We start from the raw sequence: 18,570 nt of genomic DNA, 5'->3' as shown, positions 1-18,570 counted from the left end.
CCTTTCTGGTATCCAGTTTTCCTATATTTTCTTGTGATTTGAAAAATTTATATAAGGGGATATGAACACACAGCATAGTATTCTATTATAAAAATTCAATCATAAAAGTCAAAATATATTACATAATATAGTTTAATGAATCATTACATTTATAACAAAGGCCACAATTTAATTAATTAATAATATAGAATGCAAAAAAAGAGAAATGTTTGCCTTATATATATAATTCCCTTTATTTTCTTTACCTTTCATTTGTCTTTCCTTGGGCCTGAACAGAAAATAATGCTTATTTATCTGAAGAAAAGGTCAGATCTATTAGAAATGACAGTCTGATTCTAGAGCCAAATTTTTAAAAGGTACCCAGACCTGATGTTTAGTGTAAATAAAACATTTTTTGAAACTCTTAGTTGATGTATACCGCTGTTTATAAACTAATCTTTTGGTTGAATCCTTCATTATACTATTTGCTACCTAAAAAAGAAAAGTCTCCAAACCCTTACTGCTAATTCCTCTTCGATAAGTACATATTGTTAAATGGAAATAAAATCCACTGCAACTCCTTTCTAATTTATCTTACATATTAGAAAGGCCAAATAGAATTAGTCATTAGTGTTGATAAAGGGGCTAAGTGTTGCTAATCATGTAAATCATGAGAGTTACTCAGACCAAGGCATTTAAACCAAGCAAACAGCACCTTCAGATAGGAACACCAGGTGTAACTCATTCAGAAAGTTGAGGTTTGTGAAATAAAAGATATTTCTGTGGATCAAGGATGATCAAGCTTTCTGTGTATTAGAACAGAAAGCACCCAAGAGGAAGGAGCCAGGAGAACAAACTAATTCCTTTAAATGAAAAAATGCAAATGCCCTTCACCAGTAAAAGAGACAGATTTTTCAGTCTCTGTTTTTGAAATCTAGTTGTCAAAGAGTCTTCAAAGGCAACTGAGAGTGGAACAGATTTTTCACTGTAATAGTGGAAGTAGTCTGATAGTTAGGGTGTATCAACATGCATTTCATATCTTTTTCTTAGAATAAAGAGATGGCTTTTGGCAGTGTATTTTAAACAGAGAGGAAGGATTTGCACTACTCTCAAAATCTACCTTACTGTCAGCTTCAGGCCACCTGAGAAAAAAGAAAAAAATTGATCATTCAAATGCGTATGATTCATAAACATTGCAAAGGACAGCTACTTTATCTCTGCAGTCCTCACAGTAACAGTCACAGAATGTAGTCAAAGTATTGATTGGCATATGGTAATAAAGAAGCCATAGGCTTAATTTACAGACATGTGATTTCTGGGGCATTTTAACCTGATAAAATTTAATTTTCTGGATCACTCTTAGAAGTCATCTGAATGATTTTGCTACTTCATATATTTTTGTCTTCTAAAATATATTTCAATCCAAAATAAGTCAAGTAATTTATGCACGTTTGTGTTTGTGCCTACATGTACATATTTTTAAATTAAATTTTTGGGTCTATACAGCCACTGTACCTATGGTCTGAAGCCATATATATATATTATATTTCATCTAACATATATATATACATACACATATATATATGTAGCAGGTACTTGTATAAAATATATACACTTTGTTGTCATATTGGTTATATGTGAAATGGTTTGTTTTGAAATAACCTCAGGCCATGACCTGTTGTAACTACCTGAAGGCCTTATTTAGTGTCTCCTCGATGACGCATGCAGCAGTGCAAATTAAACCTATGTGCATTGGGTTATGAATAATCTTTTGTTTCAAAGAAGGCAAAAGCCTCTGTCTGATTTAACACCAAAGAATAAATTACTCTGACTTGTCCAAGTAAACCTAAACACATTCTATTGACAAACCGGACACGGGATTTTTCTAAATACCATACATAATTACACGTTTACACACTCAGAGGGTAATCCTATGATACAAGTTCAATCTCTATTTTTAAGGACTATCACCCAAAAAGAAAAGAAGATTCCTAAGTCAAAGGAAATGTGGAAAATGACCCTAGGCTTGGGAATTCCCTCAAATCCAGAAAATTCCAGGTTAAGGCTTGAAGTTGAATCATTCCCAGGTCTAAGCTAAAGTTAACAAGAATACAAGGCAAACGATTTCTTTGGGGACAAAGCAGCATTGTGTCAATGAGACCCTCTCCTGCAGGGTAAAAGTCATTCTTCCCTACACTGTAAATGGACCCCGAGTTTCATAATTAGCAGATAAACTCACAGGAACCAAAGCTGACATATGGATAAAAGCAGCGAGATCACAGTACACCAAAGTATCATATATATCGAAGAAATAATTCAGTGTCTTAGATTTTTCTATAAAAATTTGTGATCTATATATAGGACTTCATTCACATGGACACTAACAATAAGGAGTATTTGCTTTGGCAGTAGTGGATCACACATCTGCTTATCTTGATTTTAATATATTTTTTTTTACATCATGTTCTGAGTACACAGATGTGAGTCAGGTAGCATTTGAATCCCCCACATCATATACACAGCTGAGGTGCCCCGCATCCGGCATCCCCCGGGGTCCTCGGTTCACTGACGTTAGCCACATGAATCCAAGGTCTGAACTCAGAGCAAGAAGCTTAGTTTTTGCACAATCAGTCAGCATAGATAATAAATCCAGAAAATGTGCTGTATTTGTTGTTGTTGCCTCCGTGGGCTTTCCCGCCATCTAACTTGATGTAGACTTCATCTCCTGGCTCCAGATGAAGAACCACACTGTTACTCGCATAGTCGTAATTCTGATCCGCATCTTGGGCAATTGCGCTGGCGCGCACCTGTGTGAAACAGACAAGAATTAGAATCTGCAAAAGAGATTTTCTTTTCTTTTCTTTTCTTTTTTTTGCCATTCACACAGCACCATAAATAGACTGGCCGTCAGGGCCCTGAATTTAGCACAGCCAAGTCCACCTTGGCCTTGGGGCTTTATGAGGATATCTTTGCAACGGTTTCAACTACGTTGTTGGAAAACAGAAAATAGCACTTTTCTGACGGTCATTGTAGCAGTCTTTTTTTTTTTTCAACTATATGTGGTAAACAATGCATGCCAATCTCTTCTCTTTCTAAATCAGGACTTTTCTAATTCCTTGTATCTCTATGCCCAATCACTTCCTGAAATGGCCATTGTTTTCTGCATTTTAATTTAAACCAAGCAGCAGTATTCTATCCAGTTGCCTATGAGTACAGAAGTTCAAACCAAACTTCAGTTGGTCCCTCTGATGATTAGAAAATTGAGATCCATGGTATGTACAGACTGAGAGAAATCTGACTCTTCTAACTCTACTATACAGAAAGAAAAAAAGAAGAAATCTTTTTGATTTGGGGCTTTCAAAATCTAATTCAAGGAAAAGCCCCTGTACCTGAATCAAACATTATTGGTTTAAAAGTTTTCATAGCTCTTACTTCTATTTGTGCCTTTTTATCACTTACTTGTGTACACTTAAACTATTTAATTTCAGTACATCTAAAACTTATAGAAGGAACAACACTCCCATGATTTGATGTCTCTAAAATTTCTAGAATTTCTGAATGATCTCATGGAATACCCTTTTATATTTAGGTGATTCTAAATGTGTCGTTTGCTCTGAGGATGGAGCTTTGCTTATAATCCACTCATATTGAGCCTGTGATCTCATTAGAGAGCTGACAGACACTTGCAAACAGTCCAATTCCCCATCATATCAAGTAATATGGACATTCTGTCACATTCTCAACTCCAATTAGGCTTCACATTCATTTAGTTGTATTCTGAGTCTACCTTGGAAAAAAATTTTTCAATAGGCAGACTTGTACTTGATTTATTTCAGTAAAACATCTACTTTGTGGCTTGTTTCTATTCCACTGTAATGATATTTCCCCAAATAACACAGCGAGTGATTTAGTGGTTTTGTAAACCTGTACTATGTAATAATGCATGACTTGGGGTGCAATATGTGGGATTTTATCACTTGGCAAAATGAGAGAAATGAGACATAAGTCAAGCATTTCCATTCCTTTCTTTCAAAATTTAAATGATAGGTTTTCAAATTAAATTTTCATGTGGTATGTTCTCACAGTAATGCTGAAATGTTAAAAAAGGAGAAGGCTCTTTGACACTGCTGAACTTGTAATTCAAGTAGTATTTTCAGCATTTCTTTCTGGATATCATATGGCAAAAGGAGAAAAGGGCTTAAAGATTTAGAATCATTTAACACTGTGCTAATTGACACTACTATAGTGAAAGCAATATATTATTATGCTGAGAAGCACTGATTCAAATGTATACACCACTTTAGTGATCTGTTTTGACCATTAATAAAAATACAACTTAATGTCATAATATTTCTTAGGAATTAATCCATTAGATTATAGGAGTTGGATGCTTTGATTCACTAATTTCATCTAGTCATTACATTCCCAGGAGAAAATAATCTACAAGGAGGACAGCATTCTTAGGACTTGATTTTTTTTTTTAATGTGTAGATTTTTAATGAGTGAGAAAAATTAAAATACAAAATAATAGCTAGCCATATTAGTAATATATGAATTATCAACCTATAATAGGTTTCTCACCTAATAATCAGCCACACATTTTTATTTAGCGCTTTAGGTATTTAGTATGAAATTCTATAGGTATTATGCTTTAACACTGTTTTCTTCAGGAAGGCATTTGAGAACTGGGATTATCAAAATCAGTTGATTTAGAGATAACAGTCTTAAACACATACATAATGCAATTTTTATTCTATTGCATTATGGGGTCTAACCACAAACCCATGTAAATGTTACCATTTTTATTCAGTAGGTGTTACCATGAAAATCTGCAAATGCATTAGGGTGATCCCACAGACTGGAAGGTTACCCTTAGAGTTTTCACTTCCTTTGTTGGATAAAGCCAGTGTGATTGCTTTTTAATGAAAGTGATTCTCTAAGATTTTAACCTGTACTGTACCATAATACTCTCCCAATTAAATACGTGCCATATTCTAGTGTACTTTGCCTGATTTTTGTGTGCCTGCTCACCTGATCATACTATAAAGGTATAATGGAACTTGAAATTTCAAGCTCTAGTATCCAGCCCAGTAACTTCCAACAATTCTTCCTTTAAGCCATCAAACTATTGAGGAAAGCAATGTATCCACCCTGGAGACTATTTTCAGGTTCCAAAATGTATACTGATTTCAGCATTTTCTCTGAGAGGTTGATGCATTCTTTTCTTTGCCCCATATACCCATTTCTACCTAAATGTACTCTAATATCTTTTCATCTTATAAGTTAACTATTTAGATTCTGCTGATCTTTAGTGCATGTTTCACAGCCCCTAAAAAGATAATTAATTTGACATTTCATGAATCTTGCTAATAAATTAATACCAGCCCACAAACTGTCCATTATTTCCAATATATCTCATATTTACTGGTGCCATGACTAATAAATTCTTAGAGTAAAAATGGATCTTTAATTATTTTATAGTTCTAATGTTAAGCCAGTTTTATTTTTTATTACAGTAGCTTATTATTTTTTTTTCTTTACAGAAAATTAGAGGAGCTTATTATAGTGGTATTATAGTGACTGGATTCAAATAGCTATATTTTTTATTCAGGTTTCCTGCTAAAAGTATACAAACTTAAAAAAAAAAAATTCCTGTCTCTGTTAAAGCTATTTGAGTCCAACTTTTGCCTTTAATATGCACTGTCATGGGCTTTTAACACATGGTAAGATTAAATTTAGGTTGATGGTTTCATGGGGAATATGAGAATGATAGTCCTTTTAGTTCTGTGTTTGTGAGGATATAATAGGTTATGTTGCTTTAGCATTATCTTATTAGTGAGGGTTTATCATTAGAGACAATATTTATGGTAACATTTGCTAATTTAATTAATCGCTACTGATGCTCTCATAATTTCATTTTCATTGTACTTCTGTGGAATCATAAACAAAAGGTTAAGTGGTGTATCAGGTTAATTTACTGGCCTTTGATGTTTCCATCTGTGATTCTGCATTCAAACACAAAGCATAAATAAAATGGTTCTCATATGGTTACGGTCCAGAGGCATTCCTCTATCCTAGAGTGAACTGCTTTTTTAGTTTAATTTTTTGTGCTTCTCAAATCTATTTAATCCATAGAACATTACACTGACATGGATCTCTTGAGTTTCTGTTTTATGAAAACAAATTAGGTCAGCTCAGAAGAGGGAACTGCTGTCTAAGAAGTGATCAGACAAGAGTAAATTTGAAAATCAAGGATCAACTCTTTCTTTAATATTAATTAAAAAAAGATTTTGTAAGATTTGTCATTTGTAATGCCTGCAGACCAGACTTTACAAAATAGTTCTATTCTGGAGATAGAATTTCTTAACACTAATATTGTAATAACCATTTTGCAAAACAGTCCTTGCTGAACTCGAAAATATATTGTTTGCTACGGTATTTGTTTTTCTGAATAACTTGTTGCTCACCTTTTATAGAAGCAGCAGCTTAACAATGCCAATGAAAAGCATTATACATTATCAGGTCAGCTGTTTTGCCTTTTTTTTTCCCCTGATCCTCACATAATGCATATCCTAGGATGATACAAAGAAGCCTTCTACACTCCAAACAATGAAATTATTAAAAAATACAAACTGCACACGGAACACATATATGGCATGGTTTTCCTGGAATCTAAATCTGGCCTCAGCGTCAGCATTTAAACTAATTTAAATGTACTGCTCCCCAGCTTTTCATGCAATTGCAATTCCCAGAGACTTAAAGATGTGTGTTTTTATACTCTGGCTGAAACAACTTGAATCATTTTTTTTAATTTGAATTAATACCTCTAAAAACAATCTCTTCAGCCTGACAGTATTTGCTAGACTTAATCTTTGAGTCAGAAGGCAGCCAAATTGTAAATAAATGGGTGCCTCATCACTGCCTCCTGAGGGGCTGTTCACAAATCATTTTGTTAGGGTGACATAATAGCTCTATTTTGGTACAATGAGTCATGCCCTTTTTAGCCATTTACCTATAATGAAGCCACTGCTCTGTGAATAATTTTTATTTATCTTAATATTATTTTCATGCATAATAACTATAATAAACAACCCTGTCAGTGCCTCCTGGTGGCCATTTTTCCTCTTTTTTGTTCTATCCGACCTTAGGGTCCCTTAAGCCATTTACTTCTGAATTCTTTTAGAAGTGAGGGGTAATAGGAAAGAGAACGGACAGGATATTTCGCCCTTTCTCTTATTTATTTAGAGCATTTGTGTTTCACTTTGGAAGAATTCTGACACTGTGAATTGTGTGTTTGGAATAAATTCTGCTTTAATGTGGCTTAATAGAAACCAGGGTTATAGCTAGAAAGGTCTCAATTCAAGGGACAAGCGACCTGAAGCCTGAGAATCCTTGTTATATCACAGTTGGCCCTCGCAGGGTCATGGGGAGCAGGGTAGAGGGGGTACTCTGTGCCACTTGAGAAGCAAAGTTAAACCCAAGAACTCAGCCCAGACTGCAGGCTGCAAGGCCTCCCTCAGCGGCTGATTTACCGTGTGCAGAGGGTCTGATTATACTTTGAGGTAGATACAAATATGATTTTCCTCCCCTGACGAAGAGATCAGACACACTACGGTTTTGCAATGACCGCGAATTTCTCAAGGCAACGAGAAAGTGGCCCCAGCCTAACACCGCAGACCGGTGGCCCTTGGAGCAGCGCGCAACGGCTTGGCTCAGGGGAGCAAGTCGTCTGGCCGAGGGCTAACCTGAGGCTATTTCACAGTCCAAGCCAAGGCCACCGCTGCTTGTGAGGGAAAGGTTGGGTTGGAGAGATCCTCACGAAGGCGCCCTGGGGCTCGCTGGCAGGGAGGCTCATCGCCCCGGGTTTGGGTGGGCCCACCAGCTTCCTGACCACCCGCCTGTGCGTCCTCCGGCTCCAGCCAGTGGAGTTTGGGCTCTGTGTTTGGGAGCGTGTTTTATGGCACAAATCCAGGATTCTCAACTTTTCCTTTTGTTAGCAGCACTCGTTGCCTCTCCCCCTTCTTCAGCTGATATCTAAACCAGAGTTTTGCATCTCGAATTTGACTACTTGTGAGTTTATCCGGGCCTGGCGATGTGGTCCTGCCTTGGCCCCGGGTGCGACCTCCGCTCGGACTCACTCCTCCGCACCCCTTCTATTTTTTCCTTGGGCCCAGGTCTTTCTCCCTCGGGTTTGTCACGCTGGCACGCCCACTTCTGGCTCCCCCAGCCCTCCCAATTCCTGGCAAAACCTGACAGTGACCCCCACCCTGGTGAGCATCCCACAGCCGAGGGGTCGCTTTCTCCTCCGGGACTGCCCGAGGTGCACGGATTGTCCCGGGACCGAATCCTGCTTCCCGCTTCTTAGGGTCGCGCGCAAGGAACGCAGGTGCCCGGGCTTCGGGAGCCACCCTCGCCAGGCCTCCGGGCGCTCTTTGGCGTACGACCCCCGCCTCCCCAGGGTGGGGACAGCATTCCCCCTCGCTCGCAGCTCCCTGGAGCGGGAGCTGCCGAGCCCATCCTCCGCGGGCTCCCACCCCCCATTTCCGGGGTCTCCTCCCTCTCGCCTGTACCTTCCCGCGCGCCCTCCCCGCCCTCCGCCTGCTCTCACCTGGTTGTTTTTGCAGAGATCAGCCCACATGCTGGTGCCATCCCCTCCTCGCATCAGAACGTGGTAGGTGAAGAAGTAGATACCCGGGATGGAGCAGGTGAACTTGCCCGTGGTGGGATCGTAGTGGTTCCCGAGATTGGTGACCACGTCGTCGAACTTGAGCACCTCGTAGCCTTCGTGCTGCCGCTTGAGGCCGGCGTAGAAGGCAATCTTGGGCACCGTGCTGTAGGTGGCGGCGCTGATGGCCCCGGCCGCGTTCAGGCCCGGCGCCCCCGGCGGGCCCGGCAGGCCTTGGCGGCCGGGCTCGCCCTTCTCGCCCGGGGGGCCCACGGGGCCCGGCGGCCCGGGCTCACCCGGGGGCCCCCGCGGGCCCGCCTTCCCCGGCCTGCCGGCCTCGCCTTTGGGGCCCTGGATGAAGGTGGGCAGGGACTGCATGAGGCCGCGGTCGGGCGTGGCGGCCGTGCTGGGCGCCTTGGTGCCCCCATAGGGGTCGCAGACCATGCGGCAGGTGCCCAGCATCTCGTAGTGCGCCGACGTGCCGGCCGAGCTCACCAGCACCGGGATGAGGATCACCAGCAGCAGCACCATCACCACCCCCAGCGCCCCGGCTGCAATCAGGCGCCTCCTGCTGCCCACCAGCCGGCTCAGCGCGGGGCGATCCTCTTGTCTGCTTTTGGACAAAATTTTGAAGGTTGGGCGGGGACCTCCTCAGAGCCGAAAACAACCCCCTGCGAACCCCAAGTCCCCTGGGCAGGCGCGCGCCGGCCGCTCCTCGCGGGCTCTGGCTCTCCCCCCAGCTGAGGCTGCGGCTGGGGAGGGAGCTCGGACGCCAAGTGACTTGAGCTGAAGTCCCGAGCTGGGGGGTGCGGGTGGGGGTGGGGGCAGGGGGAGGGGTGCGCAGGGCGCCCTCTCTCCTCCCGCGAGCCCCTCGCACCTGTGGCTGCCGGGGCGCCGGCGCGGCCGCCCTGAGTGCAGAGCAGCCGCCGCCTCTCGCGCTCTCCCGGGCCGCTCACACTTTTATGCCTCCGCCTGCGATCGACTTTTCCGTTTTTGCCGACTGCGCCAGTTCGCACCAACTTTCCGTCTGAAGTTGCCTTTTTCTGCCTCCTCCTCTTCTTTCGCTCGCTGGGATCGCCCTTCTCCTGCCTTTTCTCTTTCTTTTTCCCCCTCCTCGGCAACCACCAGAACTCTAATAGATGCGCATCCCCAAAACCCCGGCACCGGCTAGGGCCCGGCGCCCCCCGGGTGAGTGGAGCGGCGGCGCTGGGCACCAGTGGCGGCTCGGAGAGGCTCCGGGCTGGATCGGAGGAGCTGGCGAGCAGTGACGAGCGCCTCACGGCCGGGAGCGGAGCGAGAGAGAGACTGAACGCAGAATTCTGCCTGGGTACCACCTGCCAGGAGAAGAGGAGGCTGACAAACGCGCGCCGGAGCAATTTATAGGCACCCAAGGCGCAGAGGAAGGGGAGCCGCTTTGGCATCTCATTGCGGCATCTGCTCTGCTCATCCCACTCAAAGAGAGTTTGGCATTACTCTGACAATGTGGGATTTTTTCCCCCCTCGGCCTCTCTCTCTCTCTTTTTTTTTCCTTCTCTGCACATGGATGAACAGTGAGATCCTGAATACTCCCTTGCTGAACTCAGGCGATGGCAGCGCTCTCCCTGGACATATGGGGTGGGGTGGGGTGGGGGGTGGGGGGGGGGAGGTGAGACAGATGTACAGGAGGAGCCTTCAGAACTCAAGGGTCACACCTAAGTCCTCTATTTCCCCGCTGCCTGCAGCCCCAGTTGGAGGGTGCAGTTGAAGGTTGAATGGAGGGTGGCTGGGTTGACAGTATTTCTCTAATGGCTCACCCACAATCGGCGCTTCAGGTGTTTTTTTTTTTTTTTTTTTCTGTCTCAAAATGCCACTTTTAACATAAGGAGGGCCCTTTAGAATTTTCCAGATGGTAGATGTGATTTTTTTTTAACCTTATGATTTTCCTCACCAGCCTTCCAAAGTGAAATAAGATGTTACCCAAAAAACCGTAAGGTGTGTTGAAAAGCCAAAGGACCTTTCTCAAGGATTTTAAATGAACATGCCCACCACATAAAAGGAGGGAGGGGGGGACTCTTTTGACAAATGCTGCAAATGGTGAGAGCACAGATAGGTACTCTGATTATAGGCTTACAATTCTAGCAACCTTTCAGGAGATTCAGCCATGGACCTAAGTTGCATTTACTTAAAGAGTAAATGCATGAGAAATAATCACTCGTCAGTATACCTTCAGAAGTCTTGAAAGAAAGCAGGCAGCGTTCACAAAAGTACTGGACAAGATCTTTTCTTAAGACACAGAAAGAGCCCTGCAAGTCAAGCACTTTTCCTGCATGTGTCTTGGGGGAGGGGGAAAATGGGCAAAATATGAGAAAGAAGAGCTCCCATTTGTGATGGCGAGCAGGAGAAGGAACAACCTGAATTTATAATATTAATGGAAAGCCCCTCCGCAGTAGATATTAGGCAAGTTATCCCACCGACAAATACATAAGACACACAAGAACGACTTTAAATAAACAAGTAGAATTGATTCGTAAATCATACTTCTGCATTCAGGAGCAGCGGATGTCAATCAAACCCGGGTGACATTTGCTTGTCAATACGGGGATGATGGCTGGGAAGACGGTGACTTATTACATCGGGGCGAGAATTGAAATTAGAAGCAGAAACAAGTGAGATTGCACAACCAACAAACAATAGCATCCCGGGTGCCCATCAGGGGCCTGTGATCTGGTCTGTGGGTACCACAGCATGGATGGACATCCTCTCCTCTCTGCTTTCTGCCTACCCCCATCCCACCCCACCAGTTCAGTTCTTTCTCTCCTCCTCCTCTATTTCAGAACAAAATAAGGTCAAATGGGAGGAGGCAGAAGGAAACAAAGATTCATTGATTCTTCTAAGAGAAATGTCAGCGGCTCGTTCTGGGAGAATCAACATTAAGGCATTGGGCAGTGGGGGGCATCCTAGCCCAGGTCTCCCTACTCCCCAGGATCACGCCTTCTGGCTGCTGACATGGCCCCTCCTCCTGCTAGTGGGACTCAGTCCTTCTCACTTCTCAAACCTTTCACTTTTATTTGAAGGGGTTGGTTTTATAAACATCTGTCTTTACATTGGACATAGTTACATATACATTTCACACTGTTTTTGTTCACATGAGCTGCCTTATTTTTTCATATGTTTAAGCAACAAACACAAAGTTCTCTCCAGGCAACAGTATCTATTTTCCTAACATCTCTTCTGGGTTGCTTCTCAGAGTTACCTTTCTTTGTGGGGGTCGGGGGGAGCAAGGGACAAAATGTGTCAGCAGTAGCAGGTAATGTATTAATGAAATACATTCTCCCCTGATACACCAAACTATCAGATGTCATCCGAGTTCTTCATTGTGAAGAAGAGTAGGGGAATAAAAGCAAAGTTTTTTTTTGTTTTTTTTTTAAAGGGAGAATTGTATAAATAAATTCTCATCAAAAACCTGAAGATTTTGGGTTTGGTCAAAAAGTTTGTGTGGGTTTTTCTGTAACACCTTATGGACTGGAACGAACTTTTTGGCCAACCCAATACATGGATGAGTATTCATCCCATAGAGGAACTTATTAAGGATGAAACAGAAGAGTTGAAAGGGACCCTAGAAAGCTATTTCTACTTGCTCACTTGGCAGATGGTGAGACTGACCCACAGACATCCACCCTGTGTTTGCTGGTACACTTTCCTCTGCATGGAATACATTCTGTATGGATACATTCTGGCCCAGCCCAAGACCTGCGGTACTGTTCCTAGTAATTCAGGCTTTCCTCCTACTTTCTCTAATGCCAAGGCAGAGCTTGCTTTTTGCAAATGAGGGCTTTAATATCTCAAAATTCTGCTGAGATGTGGACTGGTGCTCAATTGTCATGTCATCCTTCATAAGAAGTACACCTTTTCTGAGTTCACACGGCTGACCCTAGTCTTTCCCTTGAATGCATATACCTGGGCAGTGCATGGACATTTGCTTTTTAATGAAGGAAGTTTAAATGCTCCTTCTCTTTCCTTTCCTTTATAAATCATATATCAATACTTCAATTCAGTTCAGTTCAGTTGCTCAGTTGTGTCCGACTCTTTGCGACCCCATGAATCACAGCACGCCAGGCCTCCCTGTCCATCACTAACTCCCGGAGTTCACCCAGACTCACATCCATCGAGTCAGTGATGCCTCAAGATTTTCAGGGACACCTGTGTGGTAGATGAACTCAGGGCTGATTTCTGCCACTTACCACTGCTTGAATTTTTCAGAAGGTTCTCTGGAAAGTTATTCATGCTTCAGCCCTTATTCTGACAGTTTGAATAAACCATCTGATATGGCATATTACTCATCATCTTTATATGTTTATAATAATAGAAAATGTGTCAATTGAAAAAAAATATTTGCTTCTTTTCAGTCCTCATCAGAGAATCAAGTTGTATCTCATAATCGATACTAGTTTTGGAAGCAGGCCCTAGAATCTCATTTTCACAGGACTTCCCAGTCATTTCTCAAGAACACACTAGGCTCCATCTTCCCATTCCTTCTGCACCTGAGCCTTTGGAGCCATTAAATAATAAAGTCAAATGCCTATGATCTGGACTGGTGATAATCCTGTGATTTTCACCTTTCCCACATCATTTCTGTCTTTTTCGCAGAACTGAGCAGATCCTCAACCCACGACTCCCACACGGATGTGTGTGGCCATCCATTAATCTTTATTGAGCACTCATTGCCAGCATAGCCCTGCACCAGGCTCATCTGAGGCAGATAAATATTTAGTCATGAGAATAATTTTCAAATCCAGCAGCACTTCAGCAGAAATAGCATTTCTGTAACAGTGGAAAAAAAATAATGAATTCACAAACCCAAGGGCTAGCTAAAGAAATAGATATTAAAAATGTAAAAATAATAATAATAATAATTGGGGCTGGATCAGCTATTGATCTCTAATTTCTGGGTCTTCATATTGTATTTCAGGACATACACTCCTCTGATTGAAGAATTGGAGGTTTCCAGCCAGATAGAGTCTGCTTCAAGTTATACAGGGAAGCTCTGGAAACAGAAGGGTTTTAACTTGACTCTTATGCTGTGCTCCGTCACTTCAGTCATGTCCCACTCTTTGCAACCCTGTGGACTGTAGCCCATCAGGCTCTTTTGTCCATGGAATTTTCCAGGTAAGAATACTGGAGCAGGCTGCCATTTCTTACTCCAGGGGATTTTCCCGACCCAGGGATCGAACCCATGTCTTCTGCACTGGCAGGCAGATTCTTTACCACTGAGCCACCTGGGAAGCCCAATTTGAATCTTAGCTTCCTCATTTAGTAGCTAGGGAAGTTACTTGTAATCTTCCTGAGGCTTAATTTCCTTTTCTATGAAATACCTAAATCAGGATTGTGGTGAAGATAGAGTTAATGTATCTAATTACAGTGATACTCAATGCCCAGTGAGAAGCCAGTAAATGTCAATTTTTATCTTAGTATTGGATTGGCCAGAAAGTTCATCTGGGTTTTTCTGTTTCATCTTAGGGAAAAACCCAATGAACATTTTGGCCAACCCAATATATTGTAGGTCTACTGAGGAGTGTGTGTATGTCTATGAATTGGATGTAGAATACAAGGCTCTCAAGGGAGTTAAAGCTAAAGAACCAGACTTCAGAAAAACTGTATCCAACGAGCAATGAGTAATATAGACTTAGATAAAATGAGAAGGAATACAGAAGTTGTCCATGAGAGCAGCCTTCTATAATATAAAACAAAGCAAGACAAAACTCAAAACAGGCATCACTTTACTCTTCAAAGGAAGAAAAAAACCTCATAGCAGTTTGAATTCACTGCAGTTTGCCAGGCCAAGTTTTTACATTTAAAACCTAGGACTTGCCAAGGTGGCTCTAGTGGTAAAGAACCTGCCTGCCAGTGCAGGAGACCTAAGGGATGCAGGTTCGATCTCTGGGTCAGGAAGATTCCCTGGAGGAGGGCATGGCAATACATTCCAGTATTCTTGCCTGGAGAATTCCATGGACAGAGGAGCATGGCGGGTTATGGTCTACAGAGTTGCAAAAGAGTCAGGCATGACTGAAGGGACTTAGCCCAGCACAACACAGCAAGGAAGCATCAGAATATGCTTTTTGTCCCCTGGAAAGTTCTCCAAATCTGAAGTAGCAAGTGTATTTAAAAATCACTGAGGTAGTTATTTAGGACCTGATCCTCTGGATGGTGACTCTCAACAATGCAGACAAACTAGAGAGAGCGGCTTTGAACAGACAGCCAAAAGAGCCATCCCTCTGCTGCAGACCTAAATCAGAACCACATGCAGGAGAGGATTTCTAACACTCACCCTCCATAGAAGAGAGTGAGCTGAACAGCTAGCTTGGCAGATCTACTGTCAGAAAATGATCGAATAGCCAGATGGAGATCGTAACTAACACATTATGTAAGACTCTGTTACAATACATGGTTTCAGGTTGGTCTTGAATTCTTGCTCTGTCCGTCCAGAGAAGGATGAAATCTCTATTATGGATATGATATTTTCTACTTGCTTGCCATGGGTCAAATTTTTGGTCCCTATGACTCTACTTAATGTAGAAATGAAGGGAAATATTACAAAGACGGAGATCTAAGAAATTGGCAAGTCCTCCTAAGCTGTGCTCACGATAACTCAGTCAACAAGGTAGATGGATGAATTCAAGAAACTAAAGGCACTTATTTACAAAACAGAAACAGACTTACAGATATTGAAAACAAACTTATGGTTACCAAAAGGGAAACAGGACAGGGGGCATAAATCAGGACCTTGGGATGAACATACACACACCACTATATATATAAGATAGATAACTAACCAGGACCTACTGTGTAGCACAGAGAAATCTACTCAATATTCTGGGATAACTTACATGAGGAAAGAATCTAGGAAAGAATGAATAGATATATATGTATAACTGAATCACTCTTCTATACACCTGAAACTAACAAAACACTCTAAATCAACTATATGCTAAAATATTTGAAATAAAGAAAGAAACTAAAAGCGGGAACCTTCTAGCAGAAGATGTATCCTAGGGACACAGTTGAGAAGCTGTGCAACAGACAGACGAACTGACAGACAGCAATAAGAACTGGGGTGGTCTTGATGTTTTGTTATAAAAAATCTAAAGCATTAGGCATTCTGAGAAGAGAGGTTACAGAGAGCTCCCAAGGGAACCAGACCCAGGCAAGAGCAGCCAATATTCTAGAAACTAGCTCAGAGTAATTAGGCTGCAGGAGGCATGAGCATCAAGTGAGGTGAACGTGGTCCCACTCCCCACTCCCACTCCTCCCAGAGTAACTGACCTTCAAAAGGGAACAATATGTACGTGCTAGGAAGAATCACTGTGTCCCTTGGGTATTTGTACATCAACAGACACATCAGCTTTTCCCTGATGCAGGCAATCTCCTGGGAATAGTCTTAAACAGTGTAAAAATAGATTTAATTTGAAACCATAATCCCCAAAATAAATTGTGAAGGTAGTTTAGATTTGTAATAAGCTCAAAGGAAGAAAACCCAAAATAAACCTATCAGGGGTAGTAGTATATTCAATACAAGTGGCAGTGTATGCCAATACTTCCCATTGAAAGAACTTGTCACGATTCATAATTCAGTGAATGACTTTATCTTTGTCTCTGCAAAGTGGAGGTCAGTCAAATTGATCCTATATAGACCAGGGTTTTGTGATTTTCTTTTTCCTAGATAGTTCAAGACAGAAGTCATCATCCTTCCACTTGTCAGTATCCACAAAGGTTCTCAGGTTTCACTTGGGGCCCTTCTGACACACACCAGCAGGCAGGAAGATTCTGAGTGTGATGTTAATCATTCTGGGTGTTTTAGCCTTTTATTGCTGCTGCCTGGCTGGGACCATTCCAGCAAGCCGGCAACTTCACAGAGGCGGGAACAGAGACAAGACTGTTCATTTTATTACCAATGGCTGCTGTTGTGAATTTGCAGTAAATTTTCATGACAGAAAAATTTTAAATTATTGGCTAACTTAGAAGAATTAACTGAACATGTCTATTATCTAGTACATGTCATCATGTATTTGTACTTGTATATATACATATAATCCCAATTATATATATTAAATATGGCACATATAGTATGTCATCATAACACATATATGTATATTATATATGATCACTATATTGATATGTGTATATCATATATATGATCGCTTTTACATCAGTTCAGTTCAGTCGTTCAGTCATGTCCAATTCTTCACAACCCCATGGACTGCAGCACACCAGGCCTCACTATCTATCACTAACTCCTGGAGTTTACTCAAACTCATGTCCATTGAGTCGGTGATGCCATCCAACCATTTCATCCTCTGTCATCCCCTTCTCCTCCTGCCTTTAATCTTTCCTACCATCAGGGTCTTTTCAAATTAGTGAGTTCTTCACATCAAGTAGCCAAAGTATTGCAGTTTCAGCTTCACCATCAGTCCTTCCAATGAATATTCAGGACTGACTTCCTTTAGGATGGACTGGTTGGACCTCCTTGCAGTCCAAGGGACTCTCAAGAGTCTTCTCCAACACTACAGTTTAAAAGCATCAATTCTTTGGTACTCAGTTTTCTTTATAGTCCAACTCTCATATCCATACATGACCACTGGAAAAACCATAGCCTTGACTAGATGGACCTTTGTTGGCAAAATAATGTCTCTGCTTTTTAATATGCTATCTAGGTTGGTCATAACTTTTCTTCTAAGGAGCAAGCATCTTTTAATTTCATGGGTGCAGTTACCATCTGGAGTGATTTTGGAGCCCCCAAAATAAAGTCTGTCACTGTTTCCACTGTTTCCCCATCTATTTGCCATGAAGTGATGGGACCGGATGCCATGATCTTAGTTTTCTGAATGTTGAGTTTTAAGCCAACTTTTTCAGTCTCCACTTTCACTTTCATCAAGAAGCTCTTTAGTTCTTCTTCGCTTTCTGCCATAAGGGTGGTTGTCATCTGCATATCTGAGGTTATTGATATTTCTCCTGACAATCTTGATTCCAGCTTGTGCTTCATCCAGCCCAGTTTCTCATGATGTACTCTGCATATAAGTTTAATAAGCAGGGTGACAATATACAGGCTTGATGTACTCCTTTCCCGATTTGGAACCAGTCTGTTGTTCCATGTCCAGTTCTAACTGTTGCTTCCTGACCTGCATACAGATTTTTCAAGAGCAGGTCAGGTGGTCTGGTATTCCCATCTCTTTAAGAATTTTCCACAATTTATTGTTCTTTTACATATATATATATACACATAGATTATATATATATATGATTATTTATATATAATTTCTTTTACATAAACTTGTAAGGATTGTTTTTGTGAGTGGGCAGAAAGTCTTAATGGTCAGATAATGAAAGCCAGCTATGGACCACCCATGGTGCTTTCTCTTTCTCAAGAGCCCCAGACCATGACCTTGACACCCCAGGACATGTGAGCATTTGTCCTTGCATTACACAGACCACTGCTTGGTGCTCTTTGCCCATTTCCCTCAGGCTTGAGGGAGGCCTCCACATGGTCCCTTTTCTATAAAGGCCTTGGACAGAAAAGAGAAGAAAAAAAAATAGGAGCTAATCAGAAGAAATTTTAAGAGAAGTGTGGTTTTCAGAGGAAAAAGCATGCATTAGGCCTAAACTACATAATTAACTTTTTCCTCAGAAATTCAGAACAAGCTCAGAAGGCCCTAATCTAATGTTTTATCTGGTGTTTGACGGCACTAGTTAGAATGAATTCTCTGGATAAGTCGCTTCTATTATCTTCTCATTAATGTGTTCAATTTAATTCAATTTAATTTAATTGAAAACAGGCAAGAAGAGAGCTGGACTTGGCTGTCTTTTCCTCTGCCTCCAGTCTCTCCCATCTGCAAACTGTCTCTCTCACACAGCATTTGCAGGCACCTTCCTTCGCCTGTGGAAGCCACCTCTGT

The 18,570-nt window shown here is 41.9% G+C and overlaps 1 protein-coding gene across 1 annotated transcript; it reads right to left on the bottom strand.

Annotated features, from left to right (window-relative positions):
- Positions 1-114: 114 nt before the first annotated feature.
- On the bottom strand, positions 115-9,306 carry C1QL3 (complement C1q like 3). The gene is made up of 2 exons (XM_086334198.1): positions 8,588-9,306; positions 115-2,786 (listed from the first exon to the last, which is right to left on the bottom strand). The coding sequence occupies exons 1-2, from the start codon at positions 9,173-9,175 to the stop codon at positions 2,607-2,609; spliced, it is 768 nt and encodes a 255-aa protein (XP_086190324.1). The 5' UTR covers positions 9,176-9,306; the 3' UTR covers positions 115-2,606.
- Positions 9,307-18,570: the final 9,264 nt, after the last annotated feature.

This window comes from Bos grunniens, chromosome 13 (genome assembly GCF_055505025.1).
Source record: "Bos grunniens cultivar Pamir isolate PY7600 chromosome 13, Bosgru_T2T1.0, whole genome shotgun sequence".
Taxonomy (NCBI): Eukaryota; Metazoa; Chordata; class Mammalia; order Artiodactyla; family Bovidae; genus Bos; species Bos grunniens.
This window is presented reverse-complemented; position numbering and strand designations above follow the sequence as displayed.